This window comes from Zootoca vivipara, chromosome 2, assembly GCF_965207765.1.
Source record: "Zootoca vivipara chromosome 2, rZooViv2.hap1.1, whole genome shotgun sequence".
NCBI classification, from domain to species: Eukaryota; Metazoa; Chordata; class Lepidosauria; order Squamata; family Lacertidae; genus Zootoca; species Zootoca vivipara.
Genome location: NC_142584.1, coordinates 104,962,256 through 104,980,521, shown reverse-complemented (window position 1 = coordinate 104,980,521; position 18,266 = coordinate 104,962,256). Strand labels below are relative to the sequence as shown.

General features: G+C 48.2%; 1 protein-coding gene across 2 annotated transcripts; it reads left to right on the top strand.

Annotated features, from left to right (window-relative positions):
* Positions 1-764: 764 nt before the first annotated feature.
* Positions 765-13,698, top strand: LOC118080916 (uncharacterized). 2 transcript variants are annotated; one of them, XM_035106944.3, is made up of 4 exons: positions 765-1,083; positions 3,039-3,166; positions 4,371-4,466; positions 7,463-13,698. In XM_035106944.3, exons 2-4 carry the CDS (start codon positions 3,079-3,081, stop codon positions 9,364-9,366), a joined length of 2,088 nt encoding a protein of 695 aa, XP_034962835.3. In that variant the 5' UTR covers positions 765-1,083; positions 3,039-3,078; the 3' UTR covers positions 9,367-13,698. The 2 variants fall into 2 exon arrangements, with proteins under 2 accessions (XP_034962835.3, XP_060126828.2); XM_060270845.2 differs by having other exon boundaries at positions 820-3,166.
* The last annotated feature ends 4,568 nt before the right edge of the window (positions 13,699-18,266 follow it).

The following is an 18,266-nucleotide window of genomic DNA, read 5'->3' as shown; positions in this document are numbered from 1 at the left end:
CTGGGTTGCCCCAGCCACTCTGGGCAGCTTACAACACATATAAAAAAAATCAAACATTAAAAAACTTCCTACACAGGGCTGGCTTCAGATGTCTTCCAAAAGTTGTGTAGTTCTTTATCTCCTTGACATCTGATGGGAAGATGTTCCACAGGGTGGATGCCACTACTGAGAAGGCCCTCTGCCTGGTTCCCTGACGTAGTCGAAAAAGAAAAAAAAATCCTTCCAGTAGCACCTTAGAGACCAACTAAGTTTGTCATAGGTATGAGCTTTCGTGTGCATGCACACTTCTTCAGATACACTGAAACAGAAGTCACCAGACCCTTATGTATAGTGAGAGGGTGGGGAGGGGTATTACTCAGAAGGGTGGTGGGAATGGGTGATTGGCTGATAGGAGTGGTAAACCTCACCCATTCCCACCACCCTTCTGAGTAATACCCCTCCCCACCCTCTGACTATACATAATGGTCTGGTGACTTCTGTTTCAGTGTATCTGAAGAAGTGTGCATGCACACGAAAGCTCATACCTATGACAAACTTAGTTGGTCTATAAGGTGCTACTGGAAGGAATTTTTTAAAATCTTTTGCAGCCAGAAGACCCTGGGAGGTGAATCTCAATGTCCTAGCTGAACGATGGGGGTGGAGACGCTCCTTCAGGTATACTGGGCCAAGGCCATTTAGGGCTTAAGGTCAGCACAGTATTTGGGAGACCACTTTTAATTCTCCCTCTTTTTGGAGGGGAATGATCTGGCTGACGCAAGGAGAGCAGGCGAGGAAGAGGCGTCGCAGGCACGACCACCAGAGGGCTCTGGCTACAGCTGAAGGAGGGGATCTCGTCGTTCCCTGCCTTTCCCAAGCTCTCTATTCTTTCCCACCCAGGATATCAGGGGGCTGAGCTTCCTAGGTCACCCCAGCTGCGGGATCCCCCGTAGCGACCAGGCAGCCGCAGCTGCTCCTCCCGGCGAAGCGCGGCGTTCGACCGGGCGGCCGACCGGAGGGAAAACTGCCGCTGGCCAGGCTCAGCCTCGTGGGGCATCCGCGGGCGCCGCTCGCAGCCCTTAACCCTTCAGCAGCCGGAGACTCCAGGTAACCCAGAAGAGATCGGGAAGACGGAGCAGTTGTGCTCAAGGGAGAGACGGAGAGAAAAAGAGTCTTTTTCTTTCTTTTCTTTTTTTGAAAGCCTCCATTTTAAAGCCTCCCTTTCCAACCTGCAACGCCCGAGGCGCGGCGGCGGTGCTGCTTTTTACGCAGCAAACACAAGGCAGGGGGATTCCCCTCCCCCGATCAATCTATGCATCTGATCAATAGGGAGAGCAGTGGAGGGTGGGGGGCACTTTAAAAACAGCAGGCATGTTTGCGGTTTCGAAAAACCCTCTTTTCCACAGCTTCCCCCACCCGACGATGCGTTTGTGGGGCGGAAAACCCACTTGCAAAGAAGCACCGCTTTCTTTGGATGCTTGCTGTGGCTTGTGCTGCAAAACGACACGGCACGTTTTGTTGGGGGGTGGGATTCAGAAACCAAACGAAACACCACCAGAAAAGGGGGTGGGAAGCTTTGGGGAAACCCTGCAGTTATATCCTTCAGCGTTTTTTTAAAAATTAACATAGCCCTCAAAGCACAGCCCAAAACACATCCTTATTTGACAGCAGCATTTCCGCTAGGGATTACATCTCTTTTATTTCAGCACAGGGGTTTTTGTGGTGGTCTTTTGACAGCCACGTGAGAAGTTTGCTCCTCCCTGCCCCCCGCCCGCCGGACCTTTAACAACTTCACAGGTGTGTTAGGGGAGGAAGGTTTTTAATTTATATTTTAGTGTTACAAGAAGGCGAGACAGAGAATACCCTATTTATATTATATTATGTTTGGATGCTTGGCAGTTAAACGAATCCCTGAGTCCTGACAGGGGAAGAAAAGTGGAAAGGTAATAAGGGATGGTGACAGAAGCAGGCGAGCTTGTATCTGTTTGTGTCATGGAACTGAAGGCGTTCCTCCCCCCCCCCCATGAGAAAAGTATGAGGATGTATGAGCATGCAGTATATCTATTTATTGCTACCGAGCCAAATTAAAGGTGTTTTTATCCGTGTATAAAGCCCTCAATAGCTTATTAGGAGCAGTTGACTTCTGAGCTCACCTGACCCCCGAATATGGCCACTTAGCTGCTTCCATCTGCGGAACGGGCACTGCCACAATGCCACAGAAATATTCAGCCTGCATTTGTAATAATTAGATATTTTAGTGTGGCAGCACCTACACTTTGGAACTCTCTGCTGGTTTGATATCAAGCAAGTACTTCCACTGTGTCCTTTTCGGCGCCTGCTAAGGACTTTTTTCTTCAGGCAAGTCTACCCAGGTCGGTGGGGTTTTGCTATGTGTTTTTAGCTTACAGGACAATTTTAATTCTTTAAGAAATGTTTTCAGTAGTTGTTTTTACCAAAAATTGTATTGTTTTATTCTGTTTGGGGTTTTTTTGTTTTTTGTTTAACAATGAAGCATTGTATAAATTTTATGAAATAAGACAAATAAATATATACACCCACCCATTCAAAGGTATAGCTCACCCCCTCTCAGCAAAGGCACCCTGAGACATTTTGCAATAAAATCCAGTCTAAAATGTAGAGCGTGAAATCAAGTCATCATTTGCTTAGTGTTGCCCATAACCTCCAGTTCAGTGCTGGATTTACATATAAGCTAAACAAGCTATAGCTTAGGGCCCCGCTCTCCTGGGGCCCCCAAAAAAATTTAAAGGAAAAACAACAACTGGATGTACATTTCCAAAATATAAGAAAAAACAAATAAAATAAAACCTACATACAGCAACAGTGTTTTGTGTTGTGTAAGCTCCTATTTGTTATGTGCAAATGGCTTTAGATACTGTACCTATTAGGTCTGTAAAATACCATATAGCAAAAAACAGCAACAATTTGTTGTTGACCAAGGACAGCTGGACATATAAAGGGCCCCATTACCTTCAGTAGCTTAGGGCCTCATCAGACCTAAATCCTGGAGTTTGGCCAATGGGACCTGCTGCTTGTTCTTCCAGAGGCTGCGATCTGTCTGAGCTGCTGTGGCTGCTGGTGGCAATGGAGCAGTATGTGCTGCTGGATCCCCGGCAGAAGGCCTTGTACCACGATGTCATGCAGGAGAGCTACGAGACGCTGATGGCACTTGGTAGGGTGATGTTGGGTGCCTCCTCCTCCTCCTCCTCCTCCTCCACCCATAAACTTTTACAGGGGGAAGCCAGTGACGTGAAGCAGAAAAATCTCCAAAACGTGATTGTTTTTCTTCTGCGGAAAGTCATCTGTTTCATAAGTTCAGTCGTGAAAACTAATTACAAATCAAATATTAGGCAAACTTCAAACTGTTCAGCTTCGTTTACTAAATACAAGTAAAATGTGCATGCTGCTAAACGAGATCACTCTCTAGGGCTTTGCAACATTTTCCGATGCAAGCTGAAAATGGTTCTGATGGAAATTAGCCCTATGCAGATAACCCTAATTTGCAAAGGAAAATTCCCCAGGTTATTTTCAAATTCAATTTTTTTCTTGAAAACCCAGATTACTGGGGGTGGGGCAGGGGGTTGACACACATCTTCATAGAGTCTATTGCTAAGGGAGCGGTGCCCTCTCTGCTTGCCATCGGGGGGGGGGATGAACTCCATTTTGTATCTGGGAGTGTTCATATTTCTATCAGGGTGGCGGCAGGAGTGAGAAGAGATGTGCCAAAATGTCTACGATTTTGTCGCTTGGTGTAATTGCTGCTGTCAGCTTAAAAGTAAGAAATGCTAAATTGGTACAGCAACGTTTTGCAGTATACATTGATTTCTTTGTGTGCCAGCTTTCAAGTTACACTGGAGAATTTCCAGTTCTTTGCAACCATGAGAGCCCAGACTTCTTTTAAAAGAAAAGGAAAAGGGATGAGACTTTTGGGAATTCTGAGCTTGCATAGTGAATAGACAAATAAGGCATGAAAATAAACAGGTTCAAAGTTCAGTTCCCTGACCATTGAGTAAACAGAGAGGGATTCCACCGTTCAGATTGATATTCTGCTTTCAGTATCAACACTGAGCTCACAATCTTTTTATATAAAAAATAATTATTGGTCTCATCGCCCCAAACATTCTTAGTTTCAGAAGCCGAATATTGGGGTGGGTGTGGGTTTGTTGCTGTTGTTTAAAACATGGGGAGTCAACAACACTTACTGATCTCTTTCAAATCACCCATAGATTTAGCAGGAGATCCTGCCCACATTGGCCTAAAAATAGTTGAAATATGGGTGGCGGTGGTTGTTTTATAAGCTGAACTAAAGCTGCATTCCCTCCTCTTCGCCCCACCCCCCACCCCCAATCTTTTCAACCATCTTTTCAACTGAGAAGAATTTCCACTGTCCAAGCCTGACTTGCTATCCCGATTGGAACAAGGAGATGAGGCGACATCCTTTGAGCTGCAGGACCCGGGAGTCGTCCTTCCAGGTGAGTCATGGGCTTTCCTAAAATTCTTTGCTACAGATATTCAGAATAAGCCCTGCCAGTCCTGGCTTCCACACACTGGGGCTGAAGGGCTGCTCTGGTGTTCTGAATCACACAGGGAGCTTAATGGCAGAGAGCCAGACTCCATATATTTTGCTCCAGTGTATAGACAGCAGCTGGCTGGCTGGCTGTCAGAGGACATGAGAGTGGGGTGCACAGGCAGTCATGGGGCTCACGGCACAAAAGGAGAAGTGTTATTGGAATCCTAAAGTTGTACAGAGTTCCTGAGTACACAGTGGTCCAGCGCCGAGGGCCTTCTGGCAGCTCCCTCCCTGCGAGAAGTGAGGTTACAGGGAACCAGGCAGAGGGCCTTCTCGGTGGTGGCACCTGCCCTGTAAAACACCCTCCCGCCAAATGTCAAGGAAATAAGCAACTATCTTACTTTTAGAAGACATCTGAAGGCAGCCCTGTTTAAGGAAGTTTTTAATGTTTATTGCTGTATAATGTTTTTAATATATTTGAACCCGGGTGGCGCTGTGGGTTAAATCACAGAGCCTAGGGCAGGGGTAGGCAACCTCAGGCCCGTGGGCCGGATACGGCCCAATCGCCTTCTCAATCCAGTCTACAGACGGTCCAGGGATCAGCGTGTTTTTACATGAGTAGAATATGTGCTTTTATTTAAAATGCATCTCTGGGTTATTTGTGGGGCCTAGGAATTCGTTCATTCCCCCCCCCCCAAAAAAAATAGTCTGGCCCACCACATGGTCTGAGGAATGGTCAACCGGCCCACGGCTGAAAAAGGTTGCTGACCCCTGGCCTAGGGCTTGCCGATCAGAAGGTTGGCAGTTCAAATCCCTGCAACAGGGTGAGCTCCCGTTGCTCAGTCCCAGCTCCAGTCCTGCCAACCTAGCAGTTCGAAAGCACGTCAAAGTGCAAGTAGATAAATAGGTGGGAAGGTAAACGGTGTTTCCGTGTGCTGCTCTGGTTTGCCAGAAGCGGCTTTGTCATGCTGGCCACATGACCTGGAAGCTATACGCTGGCTCCCTCGGCCAATAACGCGAGATGAGCACCAAAACCCCAGAGTCGGTCACGACTGGACCTAATGGTCAGGGGTCCCTTTACCCTTGGGAGCCACCCAGAGTGGCTGGGGATACCCAGCCGGATGGGTGGGGTATAAATAATAAATTATTATATTATTTTTAATCCTGAAGTCTACCAAACAACCAGCATAAACCATCTACTGTGTAATCCTCATTAAAATGAACAGGAAATTCGCCGCAAGAATGCAGACATGTCGTTCTATGCTTCTTATTCATTTCAATGGGGTTTCTGCAGAAGAACCTCAGAGTATGAGGGTACTATTGCAGAATGCATTTAGCTTTGTTGTTTACAATGCCTTGAAACACAACTCTTGGTAAAGCACGAGGATCTCAGGGTTGTGGGTTCAAGCCCCGCGTCGGGCAAAAGATTCCTGCATTGCAGGGCGTTGGACTCATTAGATTACCCCTGTGGTCCCTTCCAACTCTACAGTTCTATCATTCATAAGAACTTAAAACAGGGCTGAGCAGAAGGCAGAGTGAGGTCTGCTAGTAGATCTCTGGGTTATTTGCAGTAGATCACCAAAGGGGTTTTGTTTTTTTGACCCTTGATAGCTTAGCATGGCTGGCTGGTCTTGTGCTAATCACTTACTGCTTGGCCTCGGGGTTCGTTGTCTGTAAAATATTAATATGAATATTAAAATATTAAAATATTAAAATATTAAAATATTAAAATATTAAAATATTAAAATATTAAAATATTAAAATATTAAAATATTAAAATATTAAAATATTAAAATATTAAAATATTAAAATATTAAAATATTAAAATATTAAAATATTAATCTGGTTGTCTTTAACCAGGACTGCTGCAGGGTTCTAGAGCTTTGCCTTAGAATTCGCCACCTGCAGCTAACCTGGATGCAGGTCTGTGTATATACGTGCAAATCACCCCAGTTTATGGCTCATGGGAAGCAGCCAAAAAATCTCACCCAAAATCAGCACGATCTTGCCCCAAACTGGCACTGATTCTCCACCAGTGGTAGCCATGGCAGCAGAGCAGGTGGCGCAGGCGACATCATCAGGTCTGGTGGCACAGGGCAGCACTTCCTGTTTTGCCTTTGGTGCTGAAACAGGATGCGCAGCCCCTGCAGATTCCCAATTGCACCTGGTCCATCCCCATCCCCACCTCACTTATCTACCCTTGACTGATTAAAAAAGCCAAACAAAGTGGACCCTGCAATCACGAAGTCTCTCCACCCCTGACTCATTTTCTTGCCTCTTCATTTGGAAATTGCTTAAAGATGAGAGTGTCCGCAGGAAGTGCCAGAATTATGTATGAGCTAAACAAGCTATAGCTTAGCGCAAAATAAATTAAAGGAGGGGGAAAAACTGGATGTACATTTCCAAAATATAAGATAAAAAACAAATAAAATAAAACCTACATACAGCAACAGTGTTTTGTGTTGTGTAGGCTCCTATGATGTAAGTCAGGCATGCCCAACCTTCGGCCCTCCAGATGTTTTGGACTACAATTCCCACCATCCCTGACCACTGGTCCTGTTAGCTAGGGATCATGGGAGTTGTAGGCCAAAACATCTGGAGGGCCGCAGGTTGGGCATGCCTGATGTAAGTGATGGCCCTCGCCTGCTCACCTGCTCTCTAAAATATCACTGGTTTGCTCATTTCTAGATATAGGGTGCCTACATTCTGCATGGACTGGTTGCAGGGCAACATGTGCAAATGACTTTAGATTCCTATTAGGTCCATCAATTACCATATGGCATATATCCAACACACACACAAAAAGTGACAATTTGTTGTTGACAAAGGACAGCTGGACATATAAAGGGCTCCATTACCTTCAGTAGCTTGGGACCTCATCAGACCTAAATTCGGCCCTGGTCACAGGCCAATTTGTGTAACTCTGGCTCCTCCTTTTTCCTCTTCCTGTCTCTCCAGCTATCGGTGGCAACATGGAGGAAGAGAATCTTCCTGCACAGAAGGACCCCGAGGAGGTGGAGCCGGCAGCAAAAGACTCCGAGAGTCCCAAGGGGGTTGATCTGAGCAGTAGCATCCTGGCTGAGAGCCCCCTGCCCCCCTCTCCGCCTTCATCCCTGCCTCCTCCCCCTCCTCCTGCCGCTCTCCACAACCCCAACAACTGCCTCCAGTGTGGCAAAACCTTCAGCCACAAGTCCGCCTTGGTGAAACACCAGAATATCCACACGGGAGAGAAGCCCTACGAGTGCGAGGAGTGTGGGAAGGGCTTCATCCAGCGCTCCGACCTGACGATCCACCAGAGAACCCACACAGGGGAGCGGCCGTACCGCTGCCCCGACTGCGGGAAGAGCTTCAGCGTCAGCTCCACGCTGCTGACCCACCAGCGGACCCACGCGCCGGGGGGAGAGAAGCCCAACCGCTGCCCCGACTGTGGGAAGTGCTTCAGCGAGCCGGCGGCCCTCGAGCGGCACCGCAAGAGCCACACGGGAGAGAAGCCCCACGAGTGTGCCGACTGCGGGAAGAGCTTCGCCTGGAGCTCCCACCTGGAGAGGCACCGGCGGATCCACACAGGCGAGAAGCCCTACAAGTGCCCCGAGTGCGGGCGGGCGTTCGCCTGGAGCTCGCACCTGGATCGCCACAGGCGAACGCACGCCGGGGCAGCTCTGCCCGAGGAGGCGCCGCCCTCAAAATGCGCAGATTGCGGCAAGCGGGTCAACCACATCACTCAGCCTCAGCGCTTCAAGCATAAAGCCACTCAGACGCCTCTGGAGCACGAGGATGCGGAGGAGGAGGAGGAGGCTGAGGGCGAGGCCGAGGTGCGGCCCTATCCGTGCACAATCTGCGGGAAGCGCTTCAGCCAGAGCTCCAACCTGCTCAAACACCAGCGCGTCCACACAGGGGAAAAGCCCTACCAGTGCCCGGAATGTGGGCGGCGGTTTAGCTGGTGCTCTGCCCTCCTCAAGCACCAACGCGCCCACAGCAACAACGGGCCGCATTCCTGCCCAGAGTGCGCCCGCAGCTTCCTGGACCCTGCCTCTCTGGCCAAACACCAGCTCAGCCACACCGGAGGGAAGCCTCACCAGTGTCCGGACTGCAACAAAAGCTTTGGGTGGAGCTCGCACTTGGAGAGGCACCGGCGGATCCACACCGGGGAGAAGCCCTACGAGTGCGGGGACTGCGGCCGGGGGTTCACGGTGGGCTCCCACTTGGAGAGGCACCGGCGGATCCACACCAGGGCCCGGCCCCACGGCTGCAGGGAGTGTGGCAAGACCTTTGCTGTCAGTGCCACACTGGCCACCCACCGGCGCCTCCACGACGCCAAGGCCAAGCCCCACCGGTGCCCCGAATGCGGGAAAGGGTTCAGCAGCGCGGCGGTGCTTGAACGTCACCGCCGGTTGCACCGCGGAGAGAAACCCTACCAGTGCGATGTCTGCGGCAAGGGCTTTGCTTGGAGCTCGCACTTCGACCGCCACCGGCTCTCGCACACCGGAGAGAAGCCCTTTCCGTGCGCCTACTGCGGGAAGTGCTTCGGCCGCAGCTCCCACCGCAACCGGCACCAGCGTGCTCACGCGGTCTCCAATGACCAATGCCGGCTGCAGAACAGCCAAGACGATGCATTGCAGGCAACGGCCGCTCCCGAATGGTGGGAAGGGGAAGGTGAAAGGAGGGTCCCGCTGGAGCAGCAGGAAGTTTGGTCGTCTCCACTAGATCCCGTTGGCCCTTTCCAGTGGGTAGCCAAATCTCCTGGCGATGCATGGAGGACATTAGGGGGAAACGGTTTGGGGCAAGAGGCCGAGAGTTTGACAGCCCCTGCCAGAAGCTGGAATCAGCCAGCTGCTCATATGCCCACTACTAACCCCCCTTGATCGATGTTGTGCAAATCTCACTCCCATTTTGCTGCCTCTTCTGCTGTTCACACACACAAACACTTCCCCCTTACCCAGTAAACCAACTGTAGCTGGCTGGAAAGACAGGTTCGTATCTGCCTTGCCTCCACACACCTCCATGGGCCAAATTTGATGGGTGAGCAGGGCCCACATCTTGTGATGCGGTGCTTTGAAGGCCCAGCACTCAGTTGATTGTCGGCACGTCAAAGCACCACACAGAGCTCTTTGCAAGGGACCCTGTGCTGTGCTTTGAGGTCCTGCCAACCAACTGATCTTTGCTGCTTCGGAAGGTGTTTTTGGCCCTACCCAGCTGTCTTTTTATGTGCCTGCACGTGACGTCATATATGACACCTGGTGATTGGCAGGTGGGTGTGGCTTGGCTAAAGTCCCTTACCCCTAGTTAAAGAGCTGAAGTTGGGCTGAGAAGCCAAAGTTGCGTGACACAAGGAAGGAAGTGGGACCCACTGAATTGTTCGTATTGCAAGTTCAGGTTCTGGTTGCCAAGGGGGTCTCATTGGACTCAGCTGTCTCAGAGTGGCAGAGGCTGGAAACATGTCATGTCTAACTTTGAGAATGAGCCTCTCCCTCCACAGATTAAACCACTGGCACCCTAGAATGAAGAAGGTCCAAGAGGACACAAGTAAATTAAAAATAGGAGTACAGTGGTATCTTGGTTCTCAAACTTAATCCATTCTGGAAATCCGTTCCAAAACCAAGGCATGCTTTCCCATAGAAATGCAAAATGGATTAATCCATTCCAGACTTTTAAAACAACCCCTAAAACAGCAATTTAACATGAATTTTACTCTCTAACAAGACCATTGATCCATAAAATGAAAGCAATAATCAATGTACCGTACTATAAAATAAATAAGACAGTATTGTAGATGATAAAAATTAAAATTATTTTTTCCCTTACCTGCACTGATGATGGCCATTGTTTAGATGGGGGGCTTTTATCCATTTCCGCAGCCAGTAGCACCTTAGAGACCAACTAAGTTTGTCATAGGTATGAGCTTTCGTGCGCATGCACACTTCTTCAGATACGTTCCACATAGTCACAGAGTTCCACATAGTCACAAAAACAAATTAACCGAAAAAGCCTCAAAAACAAAAACGCAAAACAAATGGTAAAAACAAAAGTGCCAGACTTAATTCGTTCCGGAAGTCTGTTTGACTTCCGAAATGTTCAAAAACCAAGGCACAGCTTCTGATTGGTGCAGGCGCCTTGGAAACAATAGCCGACAGCCGCATCGGACGTTCGGCTTCCAAAAAACATTCGAAAACCAGAACACTTACTTCTGTGTTTTCGGCATTTGGGAACCAAGTGGTTTGAGTCCCAAGGCATTTGAGAACCATGGTACCACTGTATTGCTAACTGGGTCGTACCTCTGAGGGAGGGACCCATCAGAGGGAGATGTGCTCCTTCCCTTTCCATACATTTAAAGCACTATGATGCCGCAATCCTCATAAGCCATCACATGGCCAGGCAGCTTGCCGTTCCAATGAGCAGCCATCTTGGAATAAACCCTCAGAAGTAGCTAATCCCCAAAGCAGAAATTGATGTAGGGTGGGTTTGATTCGGTTTTTAAATAATCCGTATGTGGAATGATGCCTGCAAATGGATATACACACAAAGGTTTTGTGTGAGCAGTAAAAAAGAAATTACCCAGAGCAGTGTGCCTGCACATTGCATGCTGAGAAGCACTATTGTTTTTTTAAGAGCAATTTTGTTTTGTTGTTCTTTAGCCCTAGTGGTGTCGGAGAAGTAATTTGGAAATCTGTGAGCAGGGAGTAGGTGAAAGCGTGGGATGGAGCCCTGAGTGTTTCAACGATGCTGTGTGTATATTCAGCACCGCTGCAAAAAGGTTTGGTTTAGGTGTAGAATCCCGCCTCATAAATTCAGCTTTCATTTAAAAGCAAGCCAACGTTCTAGTCCTCGTGCTGTGCGGCGATGAGACAGAACTGGGCATCTTTGCAAGAGACAAGTTTTCCAGGGGTCGGAGGGTGATGCTGGAAGGTTGTACAACTCCCGTTCCATTGCTCCTGCCCACAAATAGCAGAAACTGAATATTGTGTAGAACAGGAAGAAGAAGAGGAGGAGGAGGAGGAGGAGGAGGAGGAGTTTGGATTTGATATCCCGCTTTATCACTATGAACATGAAGCTACGAACATGAGTTTGACCAAACTGCGGGAGGCAGTGCAAGACAGGAGTGCCTGGCATGCTATGGTCCATGGGGTCACGAAGAGTCGGACACGACTAAACGACTAAACAACAACAACAAAAGGAGTCTCAAAGCAGCTAACATTCTCCTTTCCCTTCCTCCCCCACAACAAACACTCTGTGAGGTGAGTGGGGCTGAGAGACTTCAGAGAAGTGTGACTAGCCCAAGGTCACCCAGCAGCTGCATGTGGAGGAGCGGGGGAGTGAACCCGGTTCACCAGATTATGAGTCCACCGCTCTTAACAGTGTTAACAATGAGTCAACAGTGTGATGCAGCAGCTACAAAAGCCAATGCAATTTTCTGGGCTGCATCAATAGGAGTATAGCGTCTAGATCAAGGGAAGTAATAGTACCACTGTATTCCGCTCTGGTCACACCTCACCTGGAGTACTGTGTCCAGTTCTGGGCACCACAGTTCAAGAAGGATACTGACAAGCTGGAACGTGTCCCGAAGAGGGCAACCAAAATGGTCAAAGGCCTGGAAATGATGCCTTATGAGGAACAGCTGAGGGAGCTGGGTATGTTTAGCCTGGAGAAGAGAAGGTTAAGGGGTGATATGATAGCCATGTTCAAATATATAAAAGGATGTCATATAGAAGAGGGTGAAAGGTTGTTTTCTACTGCTCCAGAGAAGCAGACACGGAGCAATGGATTCAAACTACAAGAAAGAAGATTCCACCTAAACATTAGGAAGAACTTCCTGACAGTAAGAGCTGTTCGGCAGTGGAATTTGCTACCAAGGAGTGTGGTGGAGTCTCCTTCTTTGGAGGTCTTTAAGCAGAGGCTTGACAGCCATGTGTCAAGAATGCTTTGATGGTGTTTCCTGCTTGGCAGGGGGTTGGACTGGATGGCCCTTGTAGTCTCTTCCAACTCTATGATTCTAACCACTACACTACACTGGCTTGTGACCCTCCAAATGGTGTCCCATCTCCCATCACTCCCGATCATTGACTGTGATGACTGGCGTCAGTTCAAAACCAGCAATTCAAAATGAGTTCCATTTATGTACCGCGTCGCACAAAAGGAGTCCTGAAGCAACTTACAAGAATCCAAAGTTGATGGGAGTTCAACAACAGCTGGAGAAGCACAGGTCTCCTATTCCGGATTTTAATTGGAAGAAGCAAGTTAAAGGAATGATTAGCTGAGTATGGTTATGTTTTGCCTCTTAATTAAATCTACATAGATTTTCCCATGCGAGAAAAGATAAACATAAGCTTTGTTTTTAGATCTCTCACACAAAGCAGGCATCAACTAGGAAGAGGTTTTCTGTCACACTCAGGAGGAAAATGCCTCTGCTTCCTGTTCTTGCCACCTGCAGTTTCAATAATGATTTTTATTTTTAAAAGTTTTGATGTTGTGTTGTTTTTTTAAAAACCACCTGCTGATTTATTATCAGGACACCATTTGGATAAAAAAAATTTTTTAGAGAGAGAGACAGCGTGGTGTAATGGTTCGTGTCGGACTTGGACCTGAGAGACCAGGGTTCAAATCCCACTCAGGCATGAAGCTCACTGGGTGACCAGTCGCTGTCTCTCAGCCTCCCTTACAGGATCATTGTGAAGCTAAAATGGGGAGAGAGAAAACCTTGTGTTTTCGTGGGAGAGGTGGGATAAACCTGTAATAAAATAATGCAAATTGTCCAGCAAATGTGCAGTGTAATTTTAACCGTGTCTTCTCAAAAGTATACCTCATTTACATCAATACCTCATTTACATCAAAAGTATACCTCATTTACATCAATGGGAACTTGCTCACAGGTAAATGTGCATTGGATTGCAACCCAAATCAGCTCACGCGATGCCCCTAACATGCATACTTTTACACAGGTGACAGAATCTCGCTGTTCTTGGCAAGAGTTGGGATGACCTTCATGCAAAACTTTAAATACATCTAACTTTAATATTTATTCTTTTTTTGTAAGCACAGCCTGGGCTATAACTTTCCACCAGCTGCCACACCCTTCCTGTTTGAATCTTCCCCTTTTCTCTGTTCCATGTCCTTCCAGCCATCTTTTTCGATTCTTCCCCTTGTGAACAATTGTTTTAAATCTGAACCTTGAAAGCAGAATAAATGTGTTTGTATGCCAACGTTGCTTGATTTGCAGGATTTTGATTGCAGAATTCCTGGTAGCTGAAACAGAATTTTCTATTACCCACACCTTTTTAAAGATTCGATCTACACCACAGGTCTGCTACCGTCTGACCTTTACGCCCATGCAAGTCCATAAAATGCAACTCACCCAAGGTTTAAGGACTAGTGAGTGATGCATAAGACCCATTCAGACAGTTCCTGCCCAGAGACAGCCCCTGGCATTAAGAGGCACAATCTGATCTTATAGACCTCTTTCCTACCCCCAATCAGCTGCCTTTTGCAAAAGCAGGTGATGAGCATCCCTTATTGCATGGGGGAGACCTGTTCCCCTCCAGATGTAGCTATCCTACAACCATCTTGACCACCAATCCTGCTGGCTAGGGTTGATAAGAGTTGGAAGTTCAACATCTGGAGGACCACATCCCCCACCCCTCCATTAACCCCTTAGGAGTGGGCAGACTCTGAGCTTCTTGATTTACTTTGATATGTAGACCTTTGGGTTATGGTAACGGACAGAGCCAGGCGGAAAAGGGGAAGAGTTACTATGAATGAACAGAATGCCTCTGAGCACATTCTACTACAGAGAAGCCCAACTTGATTTCTTCACTTCAGCAGCACTTCAGAAAGGGGGAGACCCTGTCATTTTGCTGTTAAGCAACTGGAACTGCCAGCAGATCTGTTTTTTCAACCCACTCCTCTTCCAAGCTTTAAAAAGCCACAAGCTCAAACACTTTAGACCAGTGTGTTCCCAAATTTTTCCCCCTCGCCCCGTTAAAAATTGCCAAGGGTCATAGCAGACCACTCAATTATTTTGCCTGCTGTACCAGTTGCAATGCGCTGTGCCAAACACTGCATGGTTTTCAGCTGTATTTTTTAATTGCTTCTTTCAGGAGGAAATACTGGGGCGCCCCAGGTAAGCCCCACTTCACATAACTGATCATGTGACCCGATGTACATGCCATTTAAATGGCAATGCCCATCAACTTTGGAGGGGCTGGCCCCCTCAAATATTTTACTTGGTTTTTGAACAACTCCCTAGGAGTTGGCTTTCTCATCTGTTGTACCCCGTAGAATTCAGACTGCACAATACAACAGATCAAAGAGGAAATTAAAATGAGTATTTAATGCAACAAATGCGCTGCCGCTGGTCTTCAACCAGATATGCGAAGGACCACCACAATGAAGCTGGCAGACCAGTTCGGGAGCAACTGCTTAAGATCCAACACTCTTCAACCGAGGACTCATCTTCAGCCCAAACCTGCATTTCTTACTTGGTACTGCCGTTGTGCTTACTAGGTAAAGGTAAAGGACCCCTGGATGGTTAAGTCCAGTCAAAGGCAACTATGGGGTTGCGGCGCTCATCTCGCTTTACATGCCGAGGGAGCCGGCGTTTGTCCACAGAGTGTTTTCCGGGTCATGTGGCCAGCAGGACTAAACCGCTTCTGGCACAACGGGACACGGTGATGGAAACCAGAGCGCACGGAAACACCGTTTACCTTCCCGCTGCAACGGTACCTATTTATCTACTTGCACTGGCGTGCTTTCAAACTGCTAGGTTGGCAGGAGCTGGGACAGAGCAACAGGAGCTCACCCTGTCACGGGGATTCAAACTGCTGACCTTCCAATCGGCAAGCCAAAAACGCTTAGTGGTTTAGACCACAGTGCCACCCGTTGTGCTTACTAGTGGGTCCCGGGCCTAGCACTTACACCAACGCCCCGAGCTCAGCGAAAGGATGAGCGCCGACGCAGCCTTCTGTAAACCAACAGGGCTGTAACAAAACACCAGACACACCAGACTTGCATGAGCTACGTTTTCAATCTTTATTACTCCTAACCAACAACAAATAAGTCAGAGCTTAGAAACCCCCCCTTTTAATAAGTCAGTCGAGGGGACAGGACCCTAAAACATAAAAGAGACGCTTGTTTTGGATGAGAACAAAAAAAAGGAGGCGGGGAAATTAAACAGAAGTACATTGAGGCAAACAGACTCCCCTTGCCCCCTGCCCCAAATGCAATAAAGTAAATAAAGCTTGGAAGGAGAAGGGGCAGAACGGCAGAGGGGGTGGGGGGTACACGCCTGTAAGACAAGGGAGAGGTTAGGCCAGAGCAACAGAAGCAGAGGGAAATCCAGAGTCCAGGCCAATCCGTCCACCCATTTGCGTGGTTAAGCGGGCGTTGTGGCGCCAAGCCTCTTTGGCGTGTGTCTGTGTTTGCAGCGCAAAGGCCTCCAGTGACTAGGCTTTCCGTTCCTTCACGTCACAAGAGCGTTGAAGGGGCCAAGGCAGGATGGGGGGTACAGGAAACGGGGCTCTTTTTCCGTCAGTCCTCCCGAGTGAGATTCCGAGGTAGGTGGCAGGAGAGGTTGCCACAGAACTGTACAGCCAGAAGGGTCCCCCGAAGGTCATCTAGCCCAACCCGCTGCAGCGCAGGAAGGTCAAGCAAAGCACCCATGACAGGTGGCCCAAATCTACAGTTGCCCCTCCCTGGAGCAAAGATGTGTTGTTCTCCGTCAGTAGTAATAGCTCGCCTGTCCTTGCCAGCAAGATCCCCACGCCACAGCGGAGAGGCAAGGCCTTTTGGCTCTCAGTTCTCCCCAACTCCTGTCTAGGGCCCATCTGCACTACGTATGTTTAAGGTCATATCATACCACTTTAAACAGTCATGGCCTCCCACAAAAGAATCCTGGGAATGGTAGTTTGTTAAGGGTACTGGAAGTTGTTAGGAAACCCCCTCTCTTCTCAGAGAGCTACAATTCCCGGAGTTCCCCGGGAAGAGGGTTAGATAGCCAAACCCCTCTAGGGAATTGTAGCTCTGTGAGGGGAATAGATGAGTCTTCCTCACAACTCTCAGCACCCTTAACAAACGACCAACTCCAAGGACTCTGAGGGGAAGCCACAACTGGTTAAATCAGTGCCTTAATTATTATTATTATTTCTTTGCATCACTTTTTTAATAATTGAAACATTTTCAATAAAATAGGCATACAGTGGTACGTCGGTTTATGAATGCAATTGGTTCCGGAAGTCTGTTCATAAACTGAAGTGTTCATAAACTGAAGCAAACTTTCCCATTGAAAGTAATGGAAAGTAGATTAATCAGTTCCAGACGGTCCGCGGAGTACTTAAACTGAAGCGTACTTAACCCGAAGCATGGGTGTAATTGGTTCCGGAAGTCTGTTAATAAACTGAAGCGTTCATAAACTGAAGCGAACTTTCCCATTGAAAGTAATGGAAAGTGGATTAATCAGTTCCAGATGGTCCGCGGAGTACTTAAACTGAAGCGTTCATAAACTGAAGCGAACTTTCCCATTGAAAGTAATGGAAAGTGGATTAATCCATTCCAGACAGGTCCGCGAAGTACTCAACCTGAAGCGTACTTAACCCAAAGCATGGGTGTAATTGGTTCCAGAAGTCTGTTCATAAACTGGAAAGTGGAAAGTGAATGGATCCGTTTCAGATGGGTCCGCAGCATTCGTAAACCGAAAATTCGTAAACCGAGGTTCCACTGTACTAAAAAAAAGGCTGCTTTAAATGTAAGGTGCAGGTGGAGCCATGATGTCTTACGTTAGTAAGTTCTGAGGGGTTAACCTTGCATGGCAAGGCAACGTTTTCCTCTGCCTCTTTTCCAGATTATAAATTCTGCTTCTTTAGTTTCTCATGCATCCATCACACCACCCAAAAGCTCAACTTCTTTATCATTGCACGTACGTGTGTGTGTACATCAATCCTACTGCCAAGCCAGGATAGGAAAACTCCAAGATGCCTATTTGATGGGCTTTCTGGACCCAAGATCCACCCTCCTAGAAATCTGGATTTTACGTTTTAAGATAGGCTGATGCCTACAGCCAGCTATTCCCCTGCCCCTTCAAAATAATAATAATAAAGAGACCATGAGCCTTTGAACTCCTATTCTGAATCTTATCCATCAACAATACACTTCCCCAGCATGCTTCCAGGCCCAAAGCTGAACCCTCCTTGACTTAGCTGCCAAGTATCCCGTTTTTCGCGGGAAACCCCCGGATTTTAATCCGCTTCCCGCTGTTCTCCCGAATGGAGAAAAATCCCAGAAATCCCCCAGATTTCCTACCTGCCAGGGAGCCTCCATTTTGGGTGCTGCTCTTCCCATGTGTGGGCACCGGAAATCGGGCAGAGCGGCACCGGAAGTCGCTTCTACGCATGCCCGGTGGCTATCTTGCTGGCGGCCGCATGCGGCCACCACCAAGATGGCCGCCGGCATGCGGCCGCCACCAAGATAACCGCCGGGCATGCGTAGAAGCGACTTCCGGTGCCGCTCTGCCCGATTTCCGGTGCCCACACATGGGAAGAGCGGCCCCGGAAGTTGCTTCTACGCAACTTCCAGTGCCGCGCCGCGGTTCCCGCATTTTTCAGCGGGAGACTTGGCAGATATGCTCCTTGAGTGTCTTACTGTTTTCTTCCCCTCAATAAGTTGCACGCTTATGTTGTATCCTCTTCCCTAAACTGAAGAGGTGGGCTTTCCCACAAACACCTTAGCGAGCAGATTTCGCACACATGCTTCACATTTGTGGCCAAACTATTAAGAACCC

What these genes read in the sequence shown, in the direction of transcription:
- LOC118080916 (XM_060270845.2), top strand. Translation starts at nt 3,013, where the DNA reads ATGGGACCTGCTGCTTGTTCTTCCAGAGGCTGCGATCTGTCTGAGCTG. An exon ending in CGAGACGCTGATGGCACTTG is followed by an intron (nt 3,167 to 4,370) that starts GTAGGGTGATGT and finishes TCAACTGAGAAG; the next exon opens with AATTTCCACTGTCCAAGCCT. An exon ending in CCCGGGAGTCGTCCTTCCAG is followed by an intron (nt 4,467 to 7,462) that starts GTGAGTCATGGG and finishes CTGTCTCTCCAG; the next exon opens with CTATCGGTGGCAACATGGAG.